We start from the raw sequence: 21,664 nt of genomic DNA on the forward strand, positions 1-21,664 counted from the left end.
CAATGAGCTCAGCAGTATTTTAAATGGTGAAAAATCTCATTCAATCAGTTAGTTGCAAATTCCATAGATGAAATTGTAGGAGATGAGGAATACAGCAAAGCAAATTCGTGTGCATCTGTTAAAAACCTCTGTGGAGAGTCAGTTGCATCTGATAAATATTTGATAGTTCCCAAATAATTTATGGCTCTGTCAGGGGTCATTTTACTTGTTTTAGATGAATAATTAAAAAGGATAATTAGGAGGATGTACAATCTGGAATGTTCATCTAATTGTTCATTTTACAGTATTTCTTACACTGCTGAGCTGTATGACACATGTTCCCATCACCTTCCCAGCTAAGCAGCATCCCCTTACTGCCAGGAACTTCCCTCCTTTTTCTGTGACCCCAGGTATCCAGGACTGAAAAAACTGAAAATCACTTTACTAGGCTTTGGGAGCCAATGCTTTTATCCCAGGATTTCTGTAGAGTGCAAGGAATCAATCCCCAAAGCCCACTAATTAAAATACTATATAATTGAGATTAAAAACCCAAAGAAAGTGGTGTGCAGCCACCAGGACCACAGTTATGTGATGCCATTTTCAGGTTCAGGGCTGGTGTTGGATGCCCATCACCCCTGTGAGAGCAGGAATAAACCTGGACTCAAGGCAGCTCTTCCCCTGCCCTAGCAGAGCAGCTCTGATGGTCAGGACCAGTCAGAATGATGTATATTACATAGGATACTAAACAACATTTCTGGCAGAAATTTTAGCAAGTTTCTCTAAGCAGAATTCTCCTGATTTTAGTTTTGGTATGAACATAACTAATGCAAATACAACTATGAAATGTGTATATCCTCCAAGTGATCTCTATCACTTAATACTATGGTCAGCTACTCTAGTGAAGAAATTGAACCCATGTTAGTGCCTTTGCCAATGTAATTGTGCACAAAAGCACTTCTAGTCAAGACAGAGACCTATAAAATCCATTGATATTTTCTGAATGAAACACTGTTTTCTGTACATTGTCTGCTCTTTACCTGATAGAGAGGGGGACACAAACAAGAAAGAGCAGAACAAATCTAAACAGAATTACCTCTCAGAGCCTAAAAATAATTCATTGTTCAATCATTTAAAAAAAGATTACTAGGTCCTACAGCCATAACAATAACCCAAGCAGCATATTTCCTGCCAGTTAATGAGCATTAAGGTTAAGGGCCTTTAGCTTTCCCAGGGACCCCTGTCTCTTTAAACCAGACATTAATTGCTGAGAAATGCCCTCTACATCCATCACCATTTCTTAAACAGTTATTTCGTTTACTGTCTCTGTCAGTCTGCAATATGAAGGTCTTGTGTGGCCATCTGCTCCAAGACTCCGCTGCCAAAATGCATCGGGATTTATGGCACAGTCGGCCTCTATCTTCTACCCACAAGCCAAAACACCCAACTTGGTGTGCTGCTCTGCCACTTACCACCTTAAAAATTAATGCCAGGCAAGTTTCTTCAAAAGGTCAGAAAACCAAGAAAAGGAATGGGACTTGATAAAACAAGGGAGGAGTTAGGAGCTCAGCAGAAGAAATCAGGGCTGACAGCAAGGCAAAAAGAGTCTTCACGTTACCAGGAAAAGGCCGTAAGTTACCAGGAAAAGTGACAGTTACTGTTGCTCTGAGAAGCAATAACTTGTCAGCAAAAATCCATACCCCAATGGGTGAGGAAATCAAATATAGCAGCAGCGCTAAAATCACCCAGCAGAGAAGACTGAAGCTTCAGCTTTCATTGCCAACTGTGCCAAGACCAGAAAATCTGCTGACACTTTTCAGTTCAATAGAACAAGATTCTGGCTTGTACCAGCAACAGTGTGGCCAGCAGGACCTGGGCAGTGACTGGCCCCTTGGCACTGGGCTCACTTTTGGGCCCCTCACTACAAGAAGGACATTGAGGGGCTAGAGTGTGAATAGAGAAGGCAACAGAGCTGGGGATGGGTCTGGAGCACAAGTTTGATAAGGAATTGTTGAGGGAGCTGGGAGGGCTCAGCCTGGACAAAAGGAGGCTCAGGGGGGATGCCTTCTTGCTCTCTACAACTCCCTAAAAGGAAGCTGCAGCCAGGTGGGGGTCAGTCTCTTCTCCCAGATAACAAAGGACAAGACAAGAAGAAATGGCCTCCAGTGTTGCCAGGGGAGATTCAGATTGAATATTAGAAAGAATTTCAAAAGGGTTGCCAAGCAGTCGAAGAGCCTGCCCAGGGAACTGCTGGAGTCACCATCCCTGTAGGTGTTTAAAAGATGAGCAGATGTGGCACTAAGGGACATGGTTTAGTGGTGTCTTTGGCAGTGCTGGGTTAATGGCTGGAATCAATGTTCTTAGAGGTCTTTTCCAGTCTAAATGATTTTATGATTCTAGCATGGTTTCCTAATGTGTGTGCAGCAATGTTACTGTTATATGTAAAGGACAGCATTAACATCCTTCTTAGAGGAATAGCACCATCACTTTTTTCAGGTCTTTTTAATTACATTTATTGCTGATTACCACAAACAGCCTCTCTGACCATAAAGGGCAGGGTGCATAACATGAGTAGATTAATTAAGCACCAAATTTCCATAGAATTCAACCTTGCCTGAACCTCATGCTGCTACCAAGGGCAACCAAGTCAGGATAACAAAGCAAACAGGAGCCCTTCTCAGTGAATCTGGGAAAAAACCCCAAGTAATGCAGCAAAACCCCCAGCTATGCTTGTGGCTTACATTAACTGGATTTGCTTTGTAGTGAAGGAAAACAAGCTACAGTCTGCCACTCCATTTCATCTGAAGGGCAGTAACTCCTGCTAAGATCCTGAACTGCTGGAGCTGGATCTGAGGCACTTGCTGGACTCCAGGCCACGGCTCAGATGTGGAGTGCCCTGGAGTTGATGGGTGCATCTGAGGCCACACTGTGTGCACAGCTGAGCCACCAGCTCCAGAGCAGGTACATGCCCTGGGTCCAGCTAGCCCACCTGTGACAGGGGACATAGTGCAGAGAGACTATAGAGATGCATGTCAGATGTTAATAAAGATAAAAATATACTTCCAATAAATAAAATTGAATTAATTAGTGGTTTAATCCAATTCCCTAAAAATACTTGACCTTGTCAAATGAAGAGGGTGGCCTTATAATTTCTGCTTTTTACGTTTTTAGAATTAAAGAGTAATCAAATGCATGCAGCTTTGCATATAAATCAACCTTGACCTTTCGTTGAACTGTTTTGGTAAAAATAAGCAGTACTCATGCCTGCTCTTTTTTCTCTAAAAGCCAGAACAGACAGAGCAGAAAAGGATTCAGTTCAGTGAAGAACACTGTGCTATAATCATACCAGAAAAACATTAATAAGCCCCCACTACTCCGAGCAGTTATTGCTCTTTCTTCTCTAAAATCTTCCAATTTCTAAGACTTCCCCTCTCCTTCCCCCTGAGCCCTGCATCTCAGCATTCTTTTGGATTAGGTGTTACAGCCTCCCAAAGCTGATAATTCAAGGTTACACCTTGAAACTCTTACACTGCCTTTTATTCTGAGGAATAACTGACTACCAAGAGAATTAGTTTAGACTGAGAACAAAAAAAAAAACCACCCAAAAAAAAGCAGCCCTTAAAAAAAACCCCTTAAAATCAATCTGTAGAACTAGCTCTGAAGAGAATGCAGAGGCAGAGGTAGGTGGCTCCTACTGAAAAATTACATTAAAAAAAAAAGACAAAAAACCCAAACAACAGAACAATGAAAAAGGAGGAGGGTGAAACATGGCTTGAATTTTTAATTTACTGCAGTCAGGCTATGGAGACAAGCAGAAGAGAACATACCTGTTTTTCCTGTGTTTTTCATCCAAGTCTTGTTTGAAGATTCATTGTCAAAACCATCCAGCTGCAGCTCTTGATACTCATCTCCAACGTGGGCCAGGTGGTCGATGATGTCTATGGGGGACTGGTGAGACCCCCCACACTTCTCACTGGACGTCACCCAGTGCTCAGGACCATAGGTACCTGTGAAAAAACACCAATGTCAGCATCCCAGTGCTTGAGAACTCTTAAGCATGAGGATGAAGCACTTAAGCTCCCCAGGTAACTCCACCACAGTTACAATTCCCACGTTTGAAAGAGGTTAAGACTTTTTAACTTATGAGGAGACTGAAATCCTTTGGCTTTGTGCTGTGCTCCAACTTTGCCTCTGGCAGTAATGAACAATGGCCTTTTTTAAAAAACAACTATTCTATAAAACTGTCTGCAGTTCCCAAGCTCCTCCCGTGCATACGTTATCAATTACCACATTGCTCCAGGAACTTCCCCAAAGCTCCAGCCTTAATATATTACTGCATAGTTTATCCTTTCATTATGGACAAATAATGTAACAGACACACATTAACTTGTGTTCTTGCAAGACTATGCTTAGATAATATGATCTTTATTAATGATCTCATTTCTTTCGGAGGTTTTGAAGCCAGAAAATAATAAAAGAAAGAATTAAACTAAATGAATATTACTAAATTTGAAGCAAACAACGATGGAAAAAAATTACTCTGGAAGAAGTAAACAGGACAAAAACCTCTCAAGAATACACAGTAAATTTATTTTGTTGCTATTCTTACATGAGTTTTCTGGTTTTGATGAACAATTAAAATAATATGGATAAATGAAAGGTCTGAGGCAAAGACCTTGTCATGCACACCACATATCAGCCCAAGATGTACTAGAACACCAGGGACCCTCAGTACTAGAACACCAGGGACCCTCAGCACCACTCTTAGGAGGATCTAAAATGAATTTCAAATTTTTCTTATGACCTGCCTCTCCAACCTTTAAGTTGTATTAACAGAGACTGAGAGCTTGTCTTCCTATGAGTGCAAACAGTGGTTTAAGCTCTTGAAATGACAGCATAGATTTCTTGTAAAGCACTTGTTGCTCACAGCTCTTTAAGTGCTTTACAGCAGGAATCAGCTACATTATTCTCCTGTCAAGGCACGGAAGCTGATGGCTGAGAAGGGAAGCAACTTGCCTAAGCTCAAGTGCTAAAACCAAGTTACAACCCAGAGCTGAACTCTGCTCTCCTGAGAGTCCTGATGTCACACCTGTGTCACACCTCTGAACCACACAGTCAGCAGGTCTGTTCAGTGGGCAGCCAGCAGGAAATGAGGCACCAATGTGCATTTATTACCCTTGCATCTGAGCAGCATATGTATATTCAATTAGTGCCTTCCAAACCCAGCAGTTGGGAAGGCCAGTTTCTCTGGCCTCTGGGTTTTAATCTGTCTAGTTGCAAAGTGCATTAGTGCTCTCTTCTTGTGAGCTGATGCAGTACACTTAATCAATAGCAAGATTTTGCTATACTCATCACACACAAATGCTGCCTGGTACCCAAATGACAATAGGAAAATTTTACTTTCAAGTACAATTAGGCAAAATTGCAATATCGTTTAAAACTCATTTACATCATCTGCCCAGGTTAAAAATCAGTTTTGTTTATCTTGGGGTTAAACTTATATTGCCAGCAAGAGCTGCTTTCAGCTATTTCCCAATGTACCACAACCAAGGAGAACAGAATTATTAAAACCCCTACATAGTGGAAACCAAAAGTCTTCCAATCAAGCACAGCTATTTTTCTCCAATCAGGATGCTCTCAGTAATTGGTCTGTAGTAAGTTAATTGGAAATTCAGATTTACTTTACATATAACCTTGCATCTACCCCATGAAATTTGGGAATTTGCTTTAAATATCTAGCACTACACATAATCAAACCCGCCAGCTCTCGTTTTCTGGCTTTATTATAAACAAGGGGTGAGCTTTTCAAAAGCACTCTGCCCACAGAGGCTATCGCAGTGGTTTCAGCTGTGCATTCAAAAGGAGCTGTGCACTCCAATTTTTCTTTTATAAGTATTCTGGTGTCAATGAGGAATTTTTTCCTTTTTTTTTAACTAGGCAGATTTATTTTAACAGAGACTGTAGGGTTTCTTCCATGTCACAATTATTTATTTATTTATTTATTTATTTATTTTAAGTCTAGCCAGTTCTCAACCTATTTGCAGTGAAAACTGCCTTGTCAAAATGAATAAAATAAGCCATAAGGGTAAACAAACAAACCACCATGTTGAATTAAAACCTCAAGTGACTTGGGTACCTGAACTGACTCTTGCTGAAATGTAGTGTTTCACAGACTTTTGAAGACTTTGTTTCATTTTAAAAAACAAGTCTTCTTTTTTTTTTTTCTTAAATTAATTTAACTTGCTTGAATTAATTTAATAGCAATAAATCTCTTTTGATAAACACAGTAGCTTCACTTGCTTGTACATCTATAATCTAACGAAATAAAGCCTAGCAGTATCTGCTTTCTTCATGTGACAGGATAAGTTTCCATGCATAAAATGTTTCCATACTCGTGCTGAATTATTAAAGAAAAAAAAAAATCTAAAGCAATGAAACTCTCTCAGCAATTCAAAACCTCAACTTAGTGCTGGTGCTGTGACTCCAAGTCCTGACATCACAAATTACAGTCGTAAGGCTAAGCTCTGATTTAAAGGTTCAAGACCTGCTAGTTAAAATCAGCCCAGGATTTTATAAATGCCTGGGCTTGCCACTAGTTTCTTTCACAGGTTTTTGATATGTAAATGGCTACATGCAATGTGACCTGCACCACAATGGCTGCAGACTGAGACAGATACAGGGGCCACAACCCCAACACCTCCACTCCCAGCAGTGCAGAACTGGGGCTGCCCCAGCTTTACAATGACCACAGAAAGGGGAAGGCAGGCCCAGGAGGGGAGAGGAAAACTTCTGAGCTTGAAACAAAACTAAATAAATTATAGCTTCTACCCAGGAAAAAAAAAGGCACTCAACAACCTATAAAATGTAATCAAGAATAGTGCAGTGTGATTCACAAATTCCCAGGTGGCCATCAGAAGGGTTCAGGCCCAACTGCCTGATTTTTCCATGGACATTCAAGTGCACTTTCAATTAAAACTGATCTTCCACTACAGATTTCAAATTAATTCTTCTTCCAAGTGTCTCATGCTCCAGACATCCTTGCTTTGCAAAAAAGCCCTATATCATTAGAGGAGGAAATAGAACACTTTTTCCAAGCTTGCAGATATTGATTACCTATTCCTTCCATCAAAGCACAATTGCCATTCTGCACTGTATAAATCTCTTCAGCGTTAGACACTTTATAAAGTACTGAGAATTATATCATTAATCATTTGCAGTTACACCTGTCTTGCTTTATTGAATTCTTTGTTTTTTAGAACTTTAAATAAATGCTTTTAAATAAAAACATGACACTAAATAAAGACTCTGTTTCACTTAAACCTAGTTAAAAAAAGAAATCCTGTAATTCTGTGTGTGACATTTACCCATCTGAAACACAGGAACTTATGGCTATTTGTATTTCATTTTTCCAACAGTAAGCATGGTGACTTAAATCAAATAAAATTTCAAATGAATCTGAGTTGGCCTTTTAAGGCTGATAAATAATTCGGTTTTCAGAAGCCAAGTTAAGAGCCCACACCTGTGTTAACAAATAACACATTTCCACTGAGATGGTGGGACAACCTGCAGGCAAAGGGAAACACCAAGCAGCCCCATCCTAGAGCTGGAATATTTGATGCAGAGGCAGCACAGAAAGAATGATAACTGATAATGTTTGGCATCTGCAGGAGCTGAAAAGGAAACCATGGGTTTGGGTGTAACAGTGGGGGCAGCAGGGCTGAATCCACTTCAGATCACCCAAATGCAAGAGCAGGGTGTGCTGGGGTGGCAGCCAGGTCTCTGTGGACTTTAACTTTCCTCTGCTGACATCAGGGACATAAGGAATCCCAAGGCTGGAAGGAGAGCTGGGCTCAGGGAGCCCAGCACACCTGGGGTCTCACACACTTTTCAACCCACACTTCATGCCAGAGATGTTATCACCCATCCTTGTCTGAAATCATCTGATGCTTCCTAGATTCTTTTCTCATGCAAAATCATTCTGTCAATGACTGCAGTAACTTTAATAGTTTTTTAATACACTGTCTGCTCCTTAAATATAATCCAAGATTACTTTTTTCTTCTTTTTACTGTACAAAGAAATGAGCAGTCTTCATTAATGAAAAACCATTAAAGTAATGTATTCTGCCAAAATCTAATTAAAGCTTGTATAAAAACTTCCACTAAAAAATCAAATATATTTGTTTTTCTCACACAGAGAAGGTGTTTTTTTAAAACATCTGTCATTAAATACATTGGCATTTTCTTGATTTTGCATAACTTCTTAATTAATGCATCAGCTACTCTGATATAAACTGGTCTGTAACATATATACCCTTACACAGATATAGTTTAACAGAAATGAGCAAATTTTGAGTCATAGGATTTTCATCATTCATTTGTAAAGAAATAGAAGCTTTTTTTTTAAATTTCACTAGTTTTCTAAACATTTTTACAAATATGTGATTTTAAATCTCAGGCCTGACATGGAAAGAACTAGCTTAGAGGCTTTAATTTTGGAGGGTTTTTATTATTTGTTCTTGGGTCCTTTTTTTAACAGGATTACCTCAGACAAATCTTTGTACTCAATGCCTCTTTACTTTTCATTTCTGAATGAAAATGGTAATAATGATTGCAAAGCAATCAGATCCCCTCATTTCTGTAATTAGCTTGGTCATTTCATGGAGACATCCTATCCCATCATCTCAATATGGGAGAAAATTCCATGTTTCTCTTAGAACAAAATCCAACCAGTTATTAGGGATGGACAGAACAAATTAGTATTTCCTCTTCAAATGAAAACAGAGGTCCCAGCCTTTGCTTGCACAGCTCTGGAGGGGCAGCCTACAGACTTTAAGGATCACAGCAGGTAAAAAACCTCTGTAAATTTTACAGGCTCTGGGTAAATGGAGATGCTTCCCTTTTCAGGGACTGGCAGCTATGACCCGCCCAAGCATTCCAGCATTCAGCTGAGCAACACTACAGATCTGAATCTCTGCCCTACTTGAACTGCTCCATCACGAGCCAAATCTCAAGAAACACTGAAATGTCACCATCAGCAAACAAAATCAGTTCCTTTCTTCCACACAGAAGAAGAACAAGGAAGAGGTGCCCTTGCTCGGCTACAAAGTAATGAACTTCAAAAGCAGGCTGGATTTTCAAACAGCAAAAAATTGTTTTAAACAAACAAATATCAGTGAAATTCACTACAGAAGTGAAGGATTTTAAGATCTTCAGAAATCTCAGTCCCAGGGCTCCTCTCTGTTAGTTGGAACCAAAAACCTGAAGCTGTTACTTGATGCCAGAAGATCTTATCATCACTGTTTGCCATGTAAAAGGAGCTGTTCCAGTAAGTCCAGGAAGGTGCTTAAGGCACATAAATAATGACAGGAAGCAAGGCAGTACTACAGATACAGGCTGGCTGAAAAATCAGCCTCCCTTTACCCTCTCCTCTCACCTGCAGTCCCCTCCTGGGAAGCAGAAATGAAGTGAAATCTGTAGGATGAAGCCTAAAGACCGCACTTAGATAAAAGGCCAAAAAGAATGATTTGAATGACACATCTCTTGCTGATTGATTTAGCATGAGGCTGCAGAAGTAAAGGTATAAAAATCCCTGAAAGCCTTGATAAAAATCAGTAGCATCTTTCAGAAGTCTTCCCATTGCAGAGAAAGCAGCCACATTGTTAAATCATTATATTAGGGGGAAAAGTTGCTGAAATTATACTGTCTTGCTCTAAAGTGATGGCATACCAAAATCAAAGGGATGGAGAAGGAGAGCCTGTAGTTAAGAGTTCACAGTGCTGCTTTGAACAAAGATTTCCTGCCCTGGGGGAAAAGGGCTTTTCATTTTATTATTCTCTGTCATCACTCTGTTTAACATGAGACACTCGTGCTTGCAGAAAATTCCAATTACTGCTTGAAAAATGAGACCGAATAGCAAGGGCAAGATCCTGAAGAGCTTGCTGAGACACAAACAGGTCCAAGCAATCTGCAAGCTCAATGCAGGGAAGGTGTGCAAGGCTTGGGAGAGGTGTAAACAACCAGGGACAGTTTTCTGAGAAGTCAAAAAAACTGAAAGAAACTTCCCCCAAGAACAATCTCTGATAAGGCATATCTTAACCAGTATTTGTTGGAACAAACATAGAATACAGGAAGATGGAACAAAAAGGGGTTGGATTTAAATAACCCTTGGCCACCAGCAGCAGCAGCAGCACAGAAGCACCAACGCCACCAGAGCTCCAGCACTGCCCAGCCATGGGGCTGTGAAAGGAAAGCTGATCTTCAGAACTGATCATGTCAGTGACACTGTCACACTGCCAGGATGTGGCAATCACAAAGAAAGGCTTTAAATCATGCTCCTATATATAAACTATCCTATAATGTCTGCAGCTTTTAAACTGAAAGACAGAGTGCCATGCATGTTCTCCTTAAATTTTCATATCCACAGATGCTACAGTTATTGCTGGATTTTTAATTAAACTTCCTAACCTGCCTTTGGAGAAGTTTTGAATGTGTTTTCAACCTTTGTATTCCTTAGTGAACTATTCTCTATTACACAGTCACAAATGCAGTGTTTTTTTTTTTATATGTATCCCACCCCCCATATACAGACTTTCTGCATCCCAATTTTTATCCTCAAAAAAGTGTGAAGCTGCCATGAATCTTGTATGAAGCTCCCACTGTACCTATCAACCTGCCAGTGGCAAAATGTATGATAAATATCCAACATTAGGAAACACCAGGACCTTAGGACAAACATTGCAGGAAGCTCACAAAAAAGTGGAGAAAGTGTAATTACTAAAACAAGCTTCTTCCATAAACATTTCAAGTTTTAGCATTTGTGAGCTGAATAATTTACCACCCCACAAAAGTGAAAATGGTACTAAGTTTAGCTGTGCTGGCAAAATACTTTGGGGCTTTTTCAGGGGTGTCTCACACAATAAACTCTTGATAGACTTGCCTAATGACCTGTTGAATTTAACAACTAATATTTCAAAATTATTTATACTGAGCACAGAGCACAACAATATCGATAAAATTATTATGCAGAACTCACTGAGTGGGAGGATAAATTGTGGTATTGAAAGTGCCCGCTGCTGGCAAGTGACTGAGACAATGTATATCTACATCCTCTGTTTTTTATCATTTTCTACATTTTTAATAAATGTATCTGACATCTCACACCATTCATTTCATAACTGTCGGAGGCCTTTTAAAACTGCTCACCCTGAGCTGCATATAATAAACGAGGTGATAACTTACAATATAAGGAAAAAACAGGAGATTAATTTATATGAAGGCATCGTAAATTACCTTTCTTCTATTCTTATACTAGTTCAGTAAAGCCCTATGAAGACTAAGGACAGACATAAAAATAGATTTTTCCCTAAATATAATTTTGAAAAGTATAAATCCTAATGGAAATTACAGAATGAAGATGTATTGCAAATCAATGCAGTAGCTGAGTGAGAGCACTTTATGTTGTTGGGAGGAAGACACAGATTTTAGTAATGGGTGCATTGGACAGGTCACATCCAGGCCAAGTTTCTCTGGAGAAGGGTCTCTCTTTTCAACTATCCTTTTTTGATTTACAGGGTAATAGCTGTGTGATGATGCACCTTGAAAGGAGGGATATTTATACTGCTCTAGTGCCCCAATGCAGCAGAAGGAAGAGGGGTTCCATTCTTCCAAACCTCACCAGCAAACAGCTGCTGCCTCAAAAAGCTTAAACTGAACACTGCAAGACAAACACAATATAAAACATCTCAAACTTGAACAGATGCATCCCCCTGGGCTAACCTCCCCTTCTCTGTAACACCTTGCTTCATGCTTTCTTCTCCAAGGCCATCTTCCAGAGCTGGCACTAACACACCAGAAAGGTGATCAACCTTCCCATGAGAAAGAAAAAAAACATCATTTCTTGCAGAGAGCAAAGATAAAGGAAAAAATGAGTCTGGCATTTCACAGAATTAAACATATGAAAAAGCACAAGCTCATATAATGTTGATGTAAACCATGGTTCCATCTGTGCTACTCCAAGGAGAAAGCACAGCATGAACAAAGCTCTGAGAAAATAAATCTGAGCAAACAAGAGGAAGAAAATGGGCAAGAAACTTTCCCACCCAAGAGTTGTTGGATGCCGATGGAGGTTTTGGGGGCTTCAGCCAGACTTTGTTGAAAGAAAAGGAAGCAAGAGGACCTGAATTTGGCTCAGTGCTAAATACAGCCACCACTGCCAACACCCCGAGCAGGCAAAAGCCAGGAAGACAAGCAGCCAGCCTGCCACTCTGTGCCTGTGATCTTACCATGCACTGCAGGTGAAATTCCCCACAGGATCTGGAGCTGAAACCGGGGAGCAGCCCTGGGAGCATTTGCTGAGTTGAAACTGTGAGAGACACACCTCAGGCTGCAGGAGTAGTGAGGCAAGGAGAAAATGTGCAAGGACAGACATGATGGGCTCAGGAACCCTTTTGTGGTTTTGGAACCAGAGATCATGGGTTGTTTGAGGGCTTGGCTAAGACCCTGCCGAGGCATCATTGCTGCCATGCTGCTGAACCTGCCCAGGGGCTCAGACATGAACACTGAACGACAGTGACAGTAATACACCGTGACATTTACGTCAGGAAATCTAAAATTCCCATCTTGCTTCTCGTCTCCTTCCTACCACCAGGAGCTACATGCTCCATTTCACTCCCTTCCTTTCTAAAGGGAGAAGTTCACCTGTCTCATCAGAGCAGCTGCAAGGATTGCTCAAAACTTCAAGAGAGCTATGGAGATAAAAAGCTGTGCAAGACTCAACTGTCCCACTACAGATCTTGTCAGGGTATCTGCAAACACATTTAGAAAAAACCCAGTTCCAGTTATTTCTCAAAGCACCACAGACTTGAATTCTATTACTTCTCACATGTACCCTTAATAGGCTTGATCTCACCAAAGAAACTACTAACGTAAATGATGCATCACTGTAACTTAATTACCTCCAATTTGGGTGGGTACAGGAACAGAAAGTACCTTTTCTTGATTCCCATCTGTTCCTCGTAACTAACCAAAGAAGCCCTCCCCAGAGCTCTGCCTCTGAAAGCCAGAATGGAAAAAAAAAAGAAAAGGAGGAGGAAAGACAGGAAAAAACTGTATATTTTTATTGAATTTTTGCAGGATGCAAGTTAATAAAACACCCACAGAGAGCACAGAGCAATATAGAAAGGGAATAAAGGGAGGGAGGGCTGATATCAATAAAGCTTATCCAGAGGCACTGGTGAAAGTACTCATCTTTTCAAAAGAAACCTACTAAAAAAATGATTTTCACTTGTTGCTTTGGCTGAGGTTTACAAAAAACAGAAGTACCCTAAGTGAAGGGTGGATTTAAAAAATAAAGCCAGGAAGATAAAATTATCTGTTGTTGAAACATGTCACCCTCAGCTTTTCAAAACTCCTTGTTGATCCTAACCTGACCAGAGACAGCCACCAGATTAGGACCCCATTGTTTTAATCACATCACAGAAAACACTACAGTCCCCAAAGTCACTCATCAAATCTCGACAAATACTGGCTTTGCTGTGATATTGCCTTTTTAGGTGAAAATCAACTTTTGCCCAACTAAGTTCTTAATGGCATCTCTGTTCCAGCAGCCTTCTCAATCCAGCTGTCCCTGTCACTAATATGCACCAGTAAAATAGCTCCCAGGAGAGCTGCTGGGAGATTGCTAGCTTTTACTTAATGACACATCATGAACCCTGCCCTCAACTTCTATTAACATTCAGTCTATGTTTCTGCCATTAATTTAAGAGGAATGAAGAGGAAGACAATAAGCAGCCCTAGTGTCCAGCCTGAGGTACTCCATCAGAAGGCACTGCTTCTGTGGCTGACAGAGAACATTTATAACCGGTTCTCTCATTTTTGTTCTATATCTGTCATTTCCAGTATGTTACACTACATGGCTTAAACTGCTCCAAACCAGCTTTAGTTTTCTATTAGGAAAGCCCAGAGTTAGGATAAAATGAAAAAAACAAACCCACCACCCTAAAAACCAAATAAAGCCAAAAAACGCAACAAATCAAAGTCATGAAAGGGACCTAATGTTCCTAATGTGGATCTTATTTGCTTGTACCCCTTCTCTCCAGATGAGTTTTAGGTAGTGACCTGTCACCCTGGTTTTTTAAGATTTTCTAGGCCTTCTGATGTTGACATTCTTGTAGTGAACTTTCTCACACACTTTCTGTATATAACTCATTGTTTTGCATTCCTTTATGGAGGAGGAGAGAGTTGATGGACTGTTGGTTTGACCAGTGTCACTGGAGAGGCGTCACTGTCACTTTCCAATCCGCTGTCACTTTTGTAAAACTAAAAATATTGGAGTCAGAGAATAAAACTTCCCTTTTTTCCTTCACCTTGAGAACAGTGGTGTGCTTGTGTTCTTTCGTGTCCTATAGCGACAGTGACCCATCAGTGCTGGAGGAGGGCACTGGCAGCAGCTCCTCTCTCACCCCAGACCCCTTCCCCTCTGTCAGCACCACCCTTTGCAGGGAAATAAATGCACACAAACACCTGAGCAGCTGCTCTGGGGGAAAACCAGCTGCTGCAGAGAGCTGGCAGTGAGGAGCTGCTGTGATGGGTGGAGTCAGGGTGAGCACTGCAGGAGATTCACTTCCACAGTACCTGGGGTGCACATTTAAACACTAAGTTAAATAAAAATAACAAAAGATAGCCTAGCTGGGATAAAAGTTCTTTCCTCCAGCACCACATGAACTGTTCATTTAGGGATGGTCACCCCAGAGTGCAGCTTGCAGGTTTTGGGATGCAGCTGTTCCCAGGATGAATTTTCCTGAATGTAAGGGCATCATCACCTGTTCCTCCACCTCAGTGCCTGCAGCTCCCACAGCCTCCCACGGGAGCACCTTCACTTGCTGCCACCAAGGATGCTTGGAAGCAAGGCAGGTGTTCCCACAGCCCTCCCTGTCCGGTGTGGGGAAGGCAGCAGCCAGCTCTGAACAGAGCTCCCCATGCTCTGCAGTCACAGCAGCGTTTGGGCAGCCCGTGGTGACACACACTATAAAATGGAATCTGGAGTGCATCACTTCGCTGTGAAATCTGTAAGATATTGGATTTATATGGTGTCTGCAGAGCACATTAGAAGATCATCAGCGTCATCATGTGTTTTCGAGACAGCCATAATTATTCAGGCTGTTACTTTATCTCACCGGTGCTTCTGAGAAACTATTCAATATTAGCAAACTCTCACTAAAAACAATGTTTTGGTTGGGGGACTAATCTTCCTATCGGTACACAGCCATACCTGGGCTTATCTACATTACCAATTCCCTGCTGATTGAGTGGATTCATTAACAACACAATCTCTGGTGACTGAAATGAAGTCTCATTCTTCCTATCACCGGTGCCTTGCTGTTTGCTTTTCCTTCACAGTATGCACACAAGTAATTAACTTACTATGCTCCGCTAGCTCCTGACACATTACTTGGCATAGAAAAATTCACGAGCAGGTAGTTAAGCATGCAAAATATTTTCAGTCAAATGAATTTCATAACAAAGCTCTTTTAAGGAAAAATGCAGCTCTTTCTGATACAAGGCTGACAGACAGCACACTGCCCATCCCAGCAGGAGCTTCTTGAGAGGTAACAAAAAAATGTATCATTTTTACCCATTTTTGCTTAACACGTAGGAAATTTCTTTAGGGGGGAAATGAACCTGGTAAGCATTAGATGCTCACTGAAAGGATGAGCTTGGAGATCAACCTGATTGTCTCTTGTGGAAGCCTGATGTAACAAGGACAGACACAAGATTCACATGGTATAAAAGAAAATGGGGGGAAAAAACCAAACAATGCAAATAGAAGATTCAATTCAATGCAGCATAGCTGAGATTACAAGTGTCTGGCAGTATGGGAAAACAGTGCATTTCAATTTTTACAGCAAAATAAAAAAGGTAAATTGCTATTTAAAGCATGAGTGCTTTTAAGCCTAGAGAAATGGCAGTGAAAACTCCCTAAATAAAAAAATGGAATTTATTGTATGCCCCATCTAATGAGTCCACTGAGGAACATGACTTGAAATATTTAAGTCATTTCAATAAAGTCAAGAAGTAAAACTGGAGTAAAATTACTGCTGTATTTAAGGTTAAGATACAAAGAGATGGTGACTTAGTACAGAAGCAGTGTGGGCATGATGGGCTAACCCCAGTGCAGACTGGTGTCACTGATGTGACAAGATTGGCACTGAGTTTGATAACACCAGGACTTTCCCTTGGGAATAAAAAGATACTGCAGCCCTCTGGAGCTCTCCTCTGATTTGAACACATCCTAAACGATGATTTTTATCACACCACAGTATTTTTCTAGTACCAGAGGCTGGAAAGCATGAGATCCTCACACCACACCGCTGCAGTACAGCCAGTGATGTACAAAACAACATCACTTGCTCTATGCTATCCTGGTCCTTCCTTTAAGCCAATAGTAGCTGAAACTCCAAAATACATGCAAAAATTCTTGACAAAACCCCAGAAACTTGGTTGTGTAAAGACCCATTCACAGTATTTTTCATTCCAGCTTTGACCATTCAGAAATTGAATTACTGTATTGACCTAGAACACTGGTAATTGTGACCTTGAAGTTTCCTTCTACATAAGGAAAAAATCCTTTAAAATCCTTCTGAAGCCCTGGAAAATAAACTGCTCTTTTCCTCTCTTTTCCTCAGTTTTTTGCAGAAGACATTTGTTTCTTTCCTCTTCACATGCCACAAGGCATGTACCTTTGCCAATCTCAGACTGTTGTTTCGGCTCATTCGGTCACAAAAGTTAGTTCCTCATGTTCCATCACAGCAATTTTTGCCTGGGACAAAAGAAATAGATCTGCGGAGGACAGAATTCACTGTGATTTGTGTATATCATTTTCCTCTATTCTTGCACTGCTTTCAACTCAGCTCATTTAAATATAGCTCCTGTCATACCCATCATTTTCAGTTCACCTGTTATGCAAAACCACACACTCCAACAGAGCAGCCTTTGCTGCAGTTTGTACAGATTCTCTACTCCAGGCCTGAAATCCTTATTCATTTATGAACTGCATGTTCCTTGAACAGTATTTCCAGTTGCTTAACTGGCATGTTAATGCACAGAATTGAAACCAGATTTTGGTTTTTTGGATTTTCATCAAAAATAAATTATCTCACTTAACCTCTGGCATCCCTGGTAGTTACCCAGGTCTGTAAACAGTTCACTTAATCAAGGAAAGCCTTGTAATGTTTCCAAAAGACTGCTGAAGCTTGCTCTGTTCCAGGGGGAGGAATCTCAGGTTTTGTTTGGTTTTCCACTCTTACAGTATCAGTGAAAACTAACAGGTTTTCATGCCAGAATAAACAGTTGGATAACACATACTGACATGACAAGCACGAGTCACTACACTTCATAAAGCCACCTCTCAGAGCCTCAAAAACAGTTTTCACCTTGTTCAGAAAGGTATTGAGTACTGAAGAACTCAAATCTTGAGTCATCATTGTGTGTGGCTTTTTGGTTTTTTTTCTAAAGGTTGTTGCCATGTTTAATTGCTCTCCAAGTTTCAATCAGCAGCTTACAGCTTACACCAGCCCAGCAGGTGTCCAGCCCAGTCCTTGTTTGCCTTCCAGGTGATCTTCAGGACACAGCATCTTCCCTTGATGGAGATGCAGACCTCTCACTCCAGACACTTGCAAAGAGTCTTCATCAGTAAATGCAGGCGTGCAGGATAACTTTTCTCCAGAGGGAAGGTCACCCACTGCCCAGGATTATCATTCAGAGAGGTCAGCTAGGCTGGGGATTCAATGAGAACACTGAACAGACCCAAACAGAGCCCTCCACTGCCCTAATTAGAGGATATTTCTTGGATCAGAAATGTGTAAAGGAATCCTGTCTCCTCTAAATCACAGATATCCTCTAAAAGCCTGGATTCCTTCTTTCAGCTCTGATGGAATTTGTCAATGGACTTTCGGCATCCATAAAGCAAAGTGTGGGGGAAAAGATCAACAAATCCAGCCTAAGTACCACACACAAATATGCAAAAATGTTCTTTTTTTTCCTTCAGGTCAACCCTTATTTGTTTCATCCACAAAAATCCAGATACTGACTGGCTCACTGTGGGGACAAGATCAATTCCTACTGTGCTGAGCAATGCACTGATGCACTTGTTTGTATTCCTGTGGTATCTGTGACCTTACTCTGAATCCAGGAGGAGCCTTTTGAGGAGCAGACAGACTTTCTGGTTTTATTTTGCTCAAAGTAAAACACAAAATAGATTTCAATCCATGGCCGGAATTTCTTTCCAGTACAAATGTCTAGGAAGAAGTTAGAAGTATTCAAACTATTTTAAGGCAATCACAGCAGCGGTATTTGGGAACCAGGACCAAAATATATAATTAAACACAACCTTCCTGATTATAGAGCATGTCTTAAGCAATTTAATGACTTTATCAAGGCCATAGTTGCTGGACTCAAGAGACTGAGGTCTTGGTCTCATGAGAATGAATTATGTCCAGCCTTTTAAACTAGAAACATTCCAGGGTATGAGGTTTCAAAGGAAAGTCTTGAAGTGCACACACACACAAAAATTACAATCTTTTCTCAATCTCCCCGATTTGTTTTGTTCAGTCTCACCACCTTTGAGCAACTGATCCTGGCAGTACTCCAGAGTACCAGACTTTATTGACAAATACAAAAAATAATCTAATCCATGGGAAATAACAAAAGAAACCAAACCCATCAATACCAGGAGCTGGGCTAATACACGTGGATCCACTTGGGTGTCCAAGGGCCAAACACCTTGCAGCGCTTGGCTTGGAGTCACTTCCATTGTCTATGAGCAAATGAAAATCCATGGATTGCTATTTATCTCAGAATGAGGGTGACATCTACACTCTAGATGATACCTATAAACTTCATACTATCTAACAATAAAAAACATGGTGGGTTTTGGGGTTTTTTTCTGGAAAAATAGGATTTATTTGTATCTTTTCCAGGCCTTTTTCAATGACTTCTTTAAAAGCACATACAGCACACTGTTTCTTCCTCAGTTGTGATGTCCTGTACAAGTCCCTGCTCTCAGAAACACAACCTGGCGCACACCTTTGGGAGGAGATTATTTTTTAAGGGACAGAAGCTCATGCAAATAGATCAACTCTGTGATAGTGGTTGCACCAATGCTTTTATGACTCTTTTTAACTATCAGTGACTGATACTAGCTGTCTTTTACTTCTGGTCTCACTGGTCTTTTCAGGTTCTCACAGCAGCAAAAAAGCAAGCGGGGCTTATTCTGAAGTAAATTCTGGATGTAACCACTTATAACTCCACTAACACAGAGAAGCTAGTAAATCAGTAGTAGAAGTTTATTAATTTAAGAGTTATTGAGACACATCCTATTGATCATTACTCACACTCAGCCTCCAGAGTTTACCTCACAGCTCCAGTTTATGCCTCGATTAAGTAGTTCAGAGAAGCCCTGCATTTTATAGCACGCATATCATGTAGCATAATGCTCCTGCTATGATGACTTGCAAACTAAGCAGTGGATTTATTGCTCTAGAATAGACTTCTGTTTTACTCACCCCAGGCAGCCAGCACAAACACTTTACTGAGCAAAGCTCACAGCCTGGAGCTTGGATGGGAGATGCACAGAGCTAACCCAGCCAACAGTGGTCTCACACCCAGCTTTAGCTCACTTGTGTAGCCACACAATATCAGATAACTAGACATTAGTTTCCATTTTCAGCATTCACATGTTTTTCTGAACATTTCTTTTTATAGGCTCTGATTCAGCAAAGTACTTAAGCACATGCTTTACTTTAAATAGCTGAATAATCCAATGTCTTTTCAGCAAATGTTTAACTTGAATTGTGTGAACAGTTCCAGTTCAAGGGCTCCTCATATCTTGGCCACTGAGCATTCACTTGTGTACTCTATCCATTGCACAGATATAATATCATTCATGGGCTTCACATTATGTATTTACTAAAGTGCTTTGCTAAACAAGGTCCTAAAGCAAACATGCCACAGCCAGAGTTTATTTAATAATGCTTCTACAAATTCAGCTCTAAACTGTTAAGAATTTTTAACAGGAAAAGTAACCATAGGACTTAATTCGATTTCTCTCATATCTCCACCTTGATTTAGCCCTGACTACGACTGTGGCAACGTGGTTTAACAAAGCATTAGGATTAATTTCTCTCAACCCATGTGAGATGTGCTTGCTTCTAAAATAAAAACAAGCAAACAAAGAAACACATCAACCTAAAAAAAAATTAAATATGGTGTGTTAAAACTACCCCTGCAGGGGCTTTTCCTCTCTGCCCATGTCAGACAGAGCCATGGGCCTGCACAGGGGCAGCAGCAACACACTGGGAAGAAAAAGGGATCACCGTGGATGGAGAACTTGCCTCTCTGTTTACGCATTCCCAATCCTACTATGCATTTAATTTCTGAAAGATGATACTTAATTACAAAAATATGACCAAAGTGTTCTGGGGGGGGCTTTGATGTGACTTTTTTTCCCCCAAGTCAGCAATGCCAGGAACAGACATTCAAGCTCCTCTCCCATAACCACTGCTGCCTTTTTACACGGGAGCTGATGAATTTGCCTCTCATTAGAAGACTCCAGCTGCTCTGGCTTAAAGAAAAACACCAAATGCTGTAAGAACAACAATAAAACTCCCAGACCTGGCAGTGCTGCCTTACCCCTATGGGCCCCTTTTTATTCCAAGCTGCTCCCCACCAAACCACACAGTGCAGGGTCCCTTTCTACTTGGGTACCTACTGCTTAGATACTTCAAAATATGGTAGTTTAAATTGTTAGAGAAAGGAATGCCAAAAAACCCCAACTCACCAACAGCCATTTCTCAAAATAAAAGAGAAAGAATGAAATTCACACTTTACAGGCATCTGCCCTGAGAGCAGGACATCTCCCTTGCCTGGCATTAAGTCATTATTTCAGATGAAAGTCGCAGCTCCAGCCCTGCATGTAAAGCAGATTTATGTTCTAAGGTGGCCAGAGAAGACAAATTAAAGAGAGTAAAAAATCTAAACAGAACCAGATGCATCTGAGAACAGAAAGAAACTAAAATTGCCTTAAAAGATAAAAGGATTAAGCTCTTCTGACCAGTAGCTGTAAAATGCATAATGAATTTAGACACATCTTTTCCAAAGGAAGAAAGCTATTTGATGAGATAACTATTATTAAGATATAGCATAATAACTGCAGTGTAGAAAACTGGTCATTAGTTGGGGCTTAATTGCTCTTCCAGTTGGTGAAGAAGCAGTAATTACTATACCCAAAAAAGATCTGTATTTCGAGATTACTTGCTTTTATGCATGGAACAGGAATACTACCTTGATATTAAACAAAAATTTAGCCAGAACATATCCAGTGTCACCCCACTGGAACTGAACACTGACAACTCTATAACCTTCTGTGAAATTAAGAAGGAACTTGATTATAGTGAGAATGCAATTGTACATTATTCCTAAACAGAACTCCAATATTATAGTTAGTTATTCTCTGTGGTCTCACTGTTTGCCTGTTTTATTGGTAAATATTTACCACGTACTATCTTCATAAAATAATTGCTATTCCATGTGCACAGTAAAGACATTAGAGATCTGGCTGTGTGTTTTTCCATTCTAATCTGTATGACAATGTATTAATTCAGTTTTCAACACACAGTCCTTACAGCTGGATGTC

At 40.5% G+C, this 21,664-nt stretch overlaps 1 protein-coding gene across 1 annotated transcript in view; it reads right to left on the reverse strand.

The window, feature by feature from the left end:
- The window catches only part of PTPRG (protein tyrosine phosphatase receptor type G), a 388,012-nt gene that overhangs the window by 175,130 nt on the left and 191,218 nt on the right, over positions 1-21,664 (reverse strand). The window contains exon 3 of the mRNA XM_054280849.1: positions 3,804-3,983. Within this exon, the coding sequence (XP_054136824.1) occupies positions 3,804-3,983 (180 nt within the window). The remainder of the gene's footprint in view (positions 1-3,803; positions 3,984-21,664) is intronic.

Source organism: Melozone crissalis, unplaced genomic scaffold, assembly GCF_028551555.1.
Source record: "Melozone crissalis strain CALT ecotype California unplaced genomic scaffold, PUWL_Pcris_2 ptg000029l_1, whole genome shotgun sequence".
Lineage (NCBI taxonomy): Eukaryota > Metazoa > Chordata > Aves > Passeriformes > Passerellidae > Melozone > Melozone crissalis.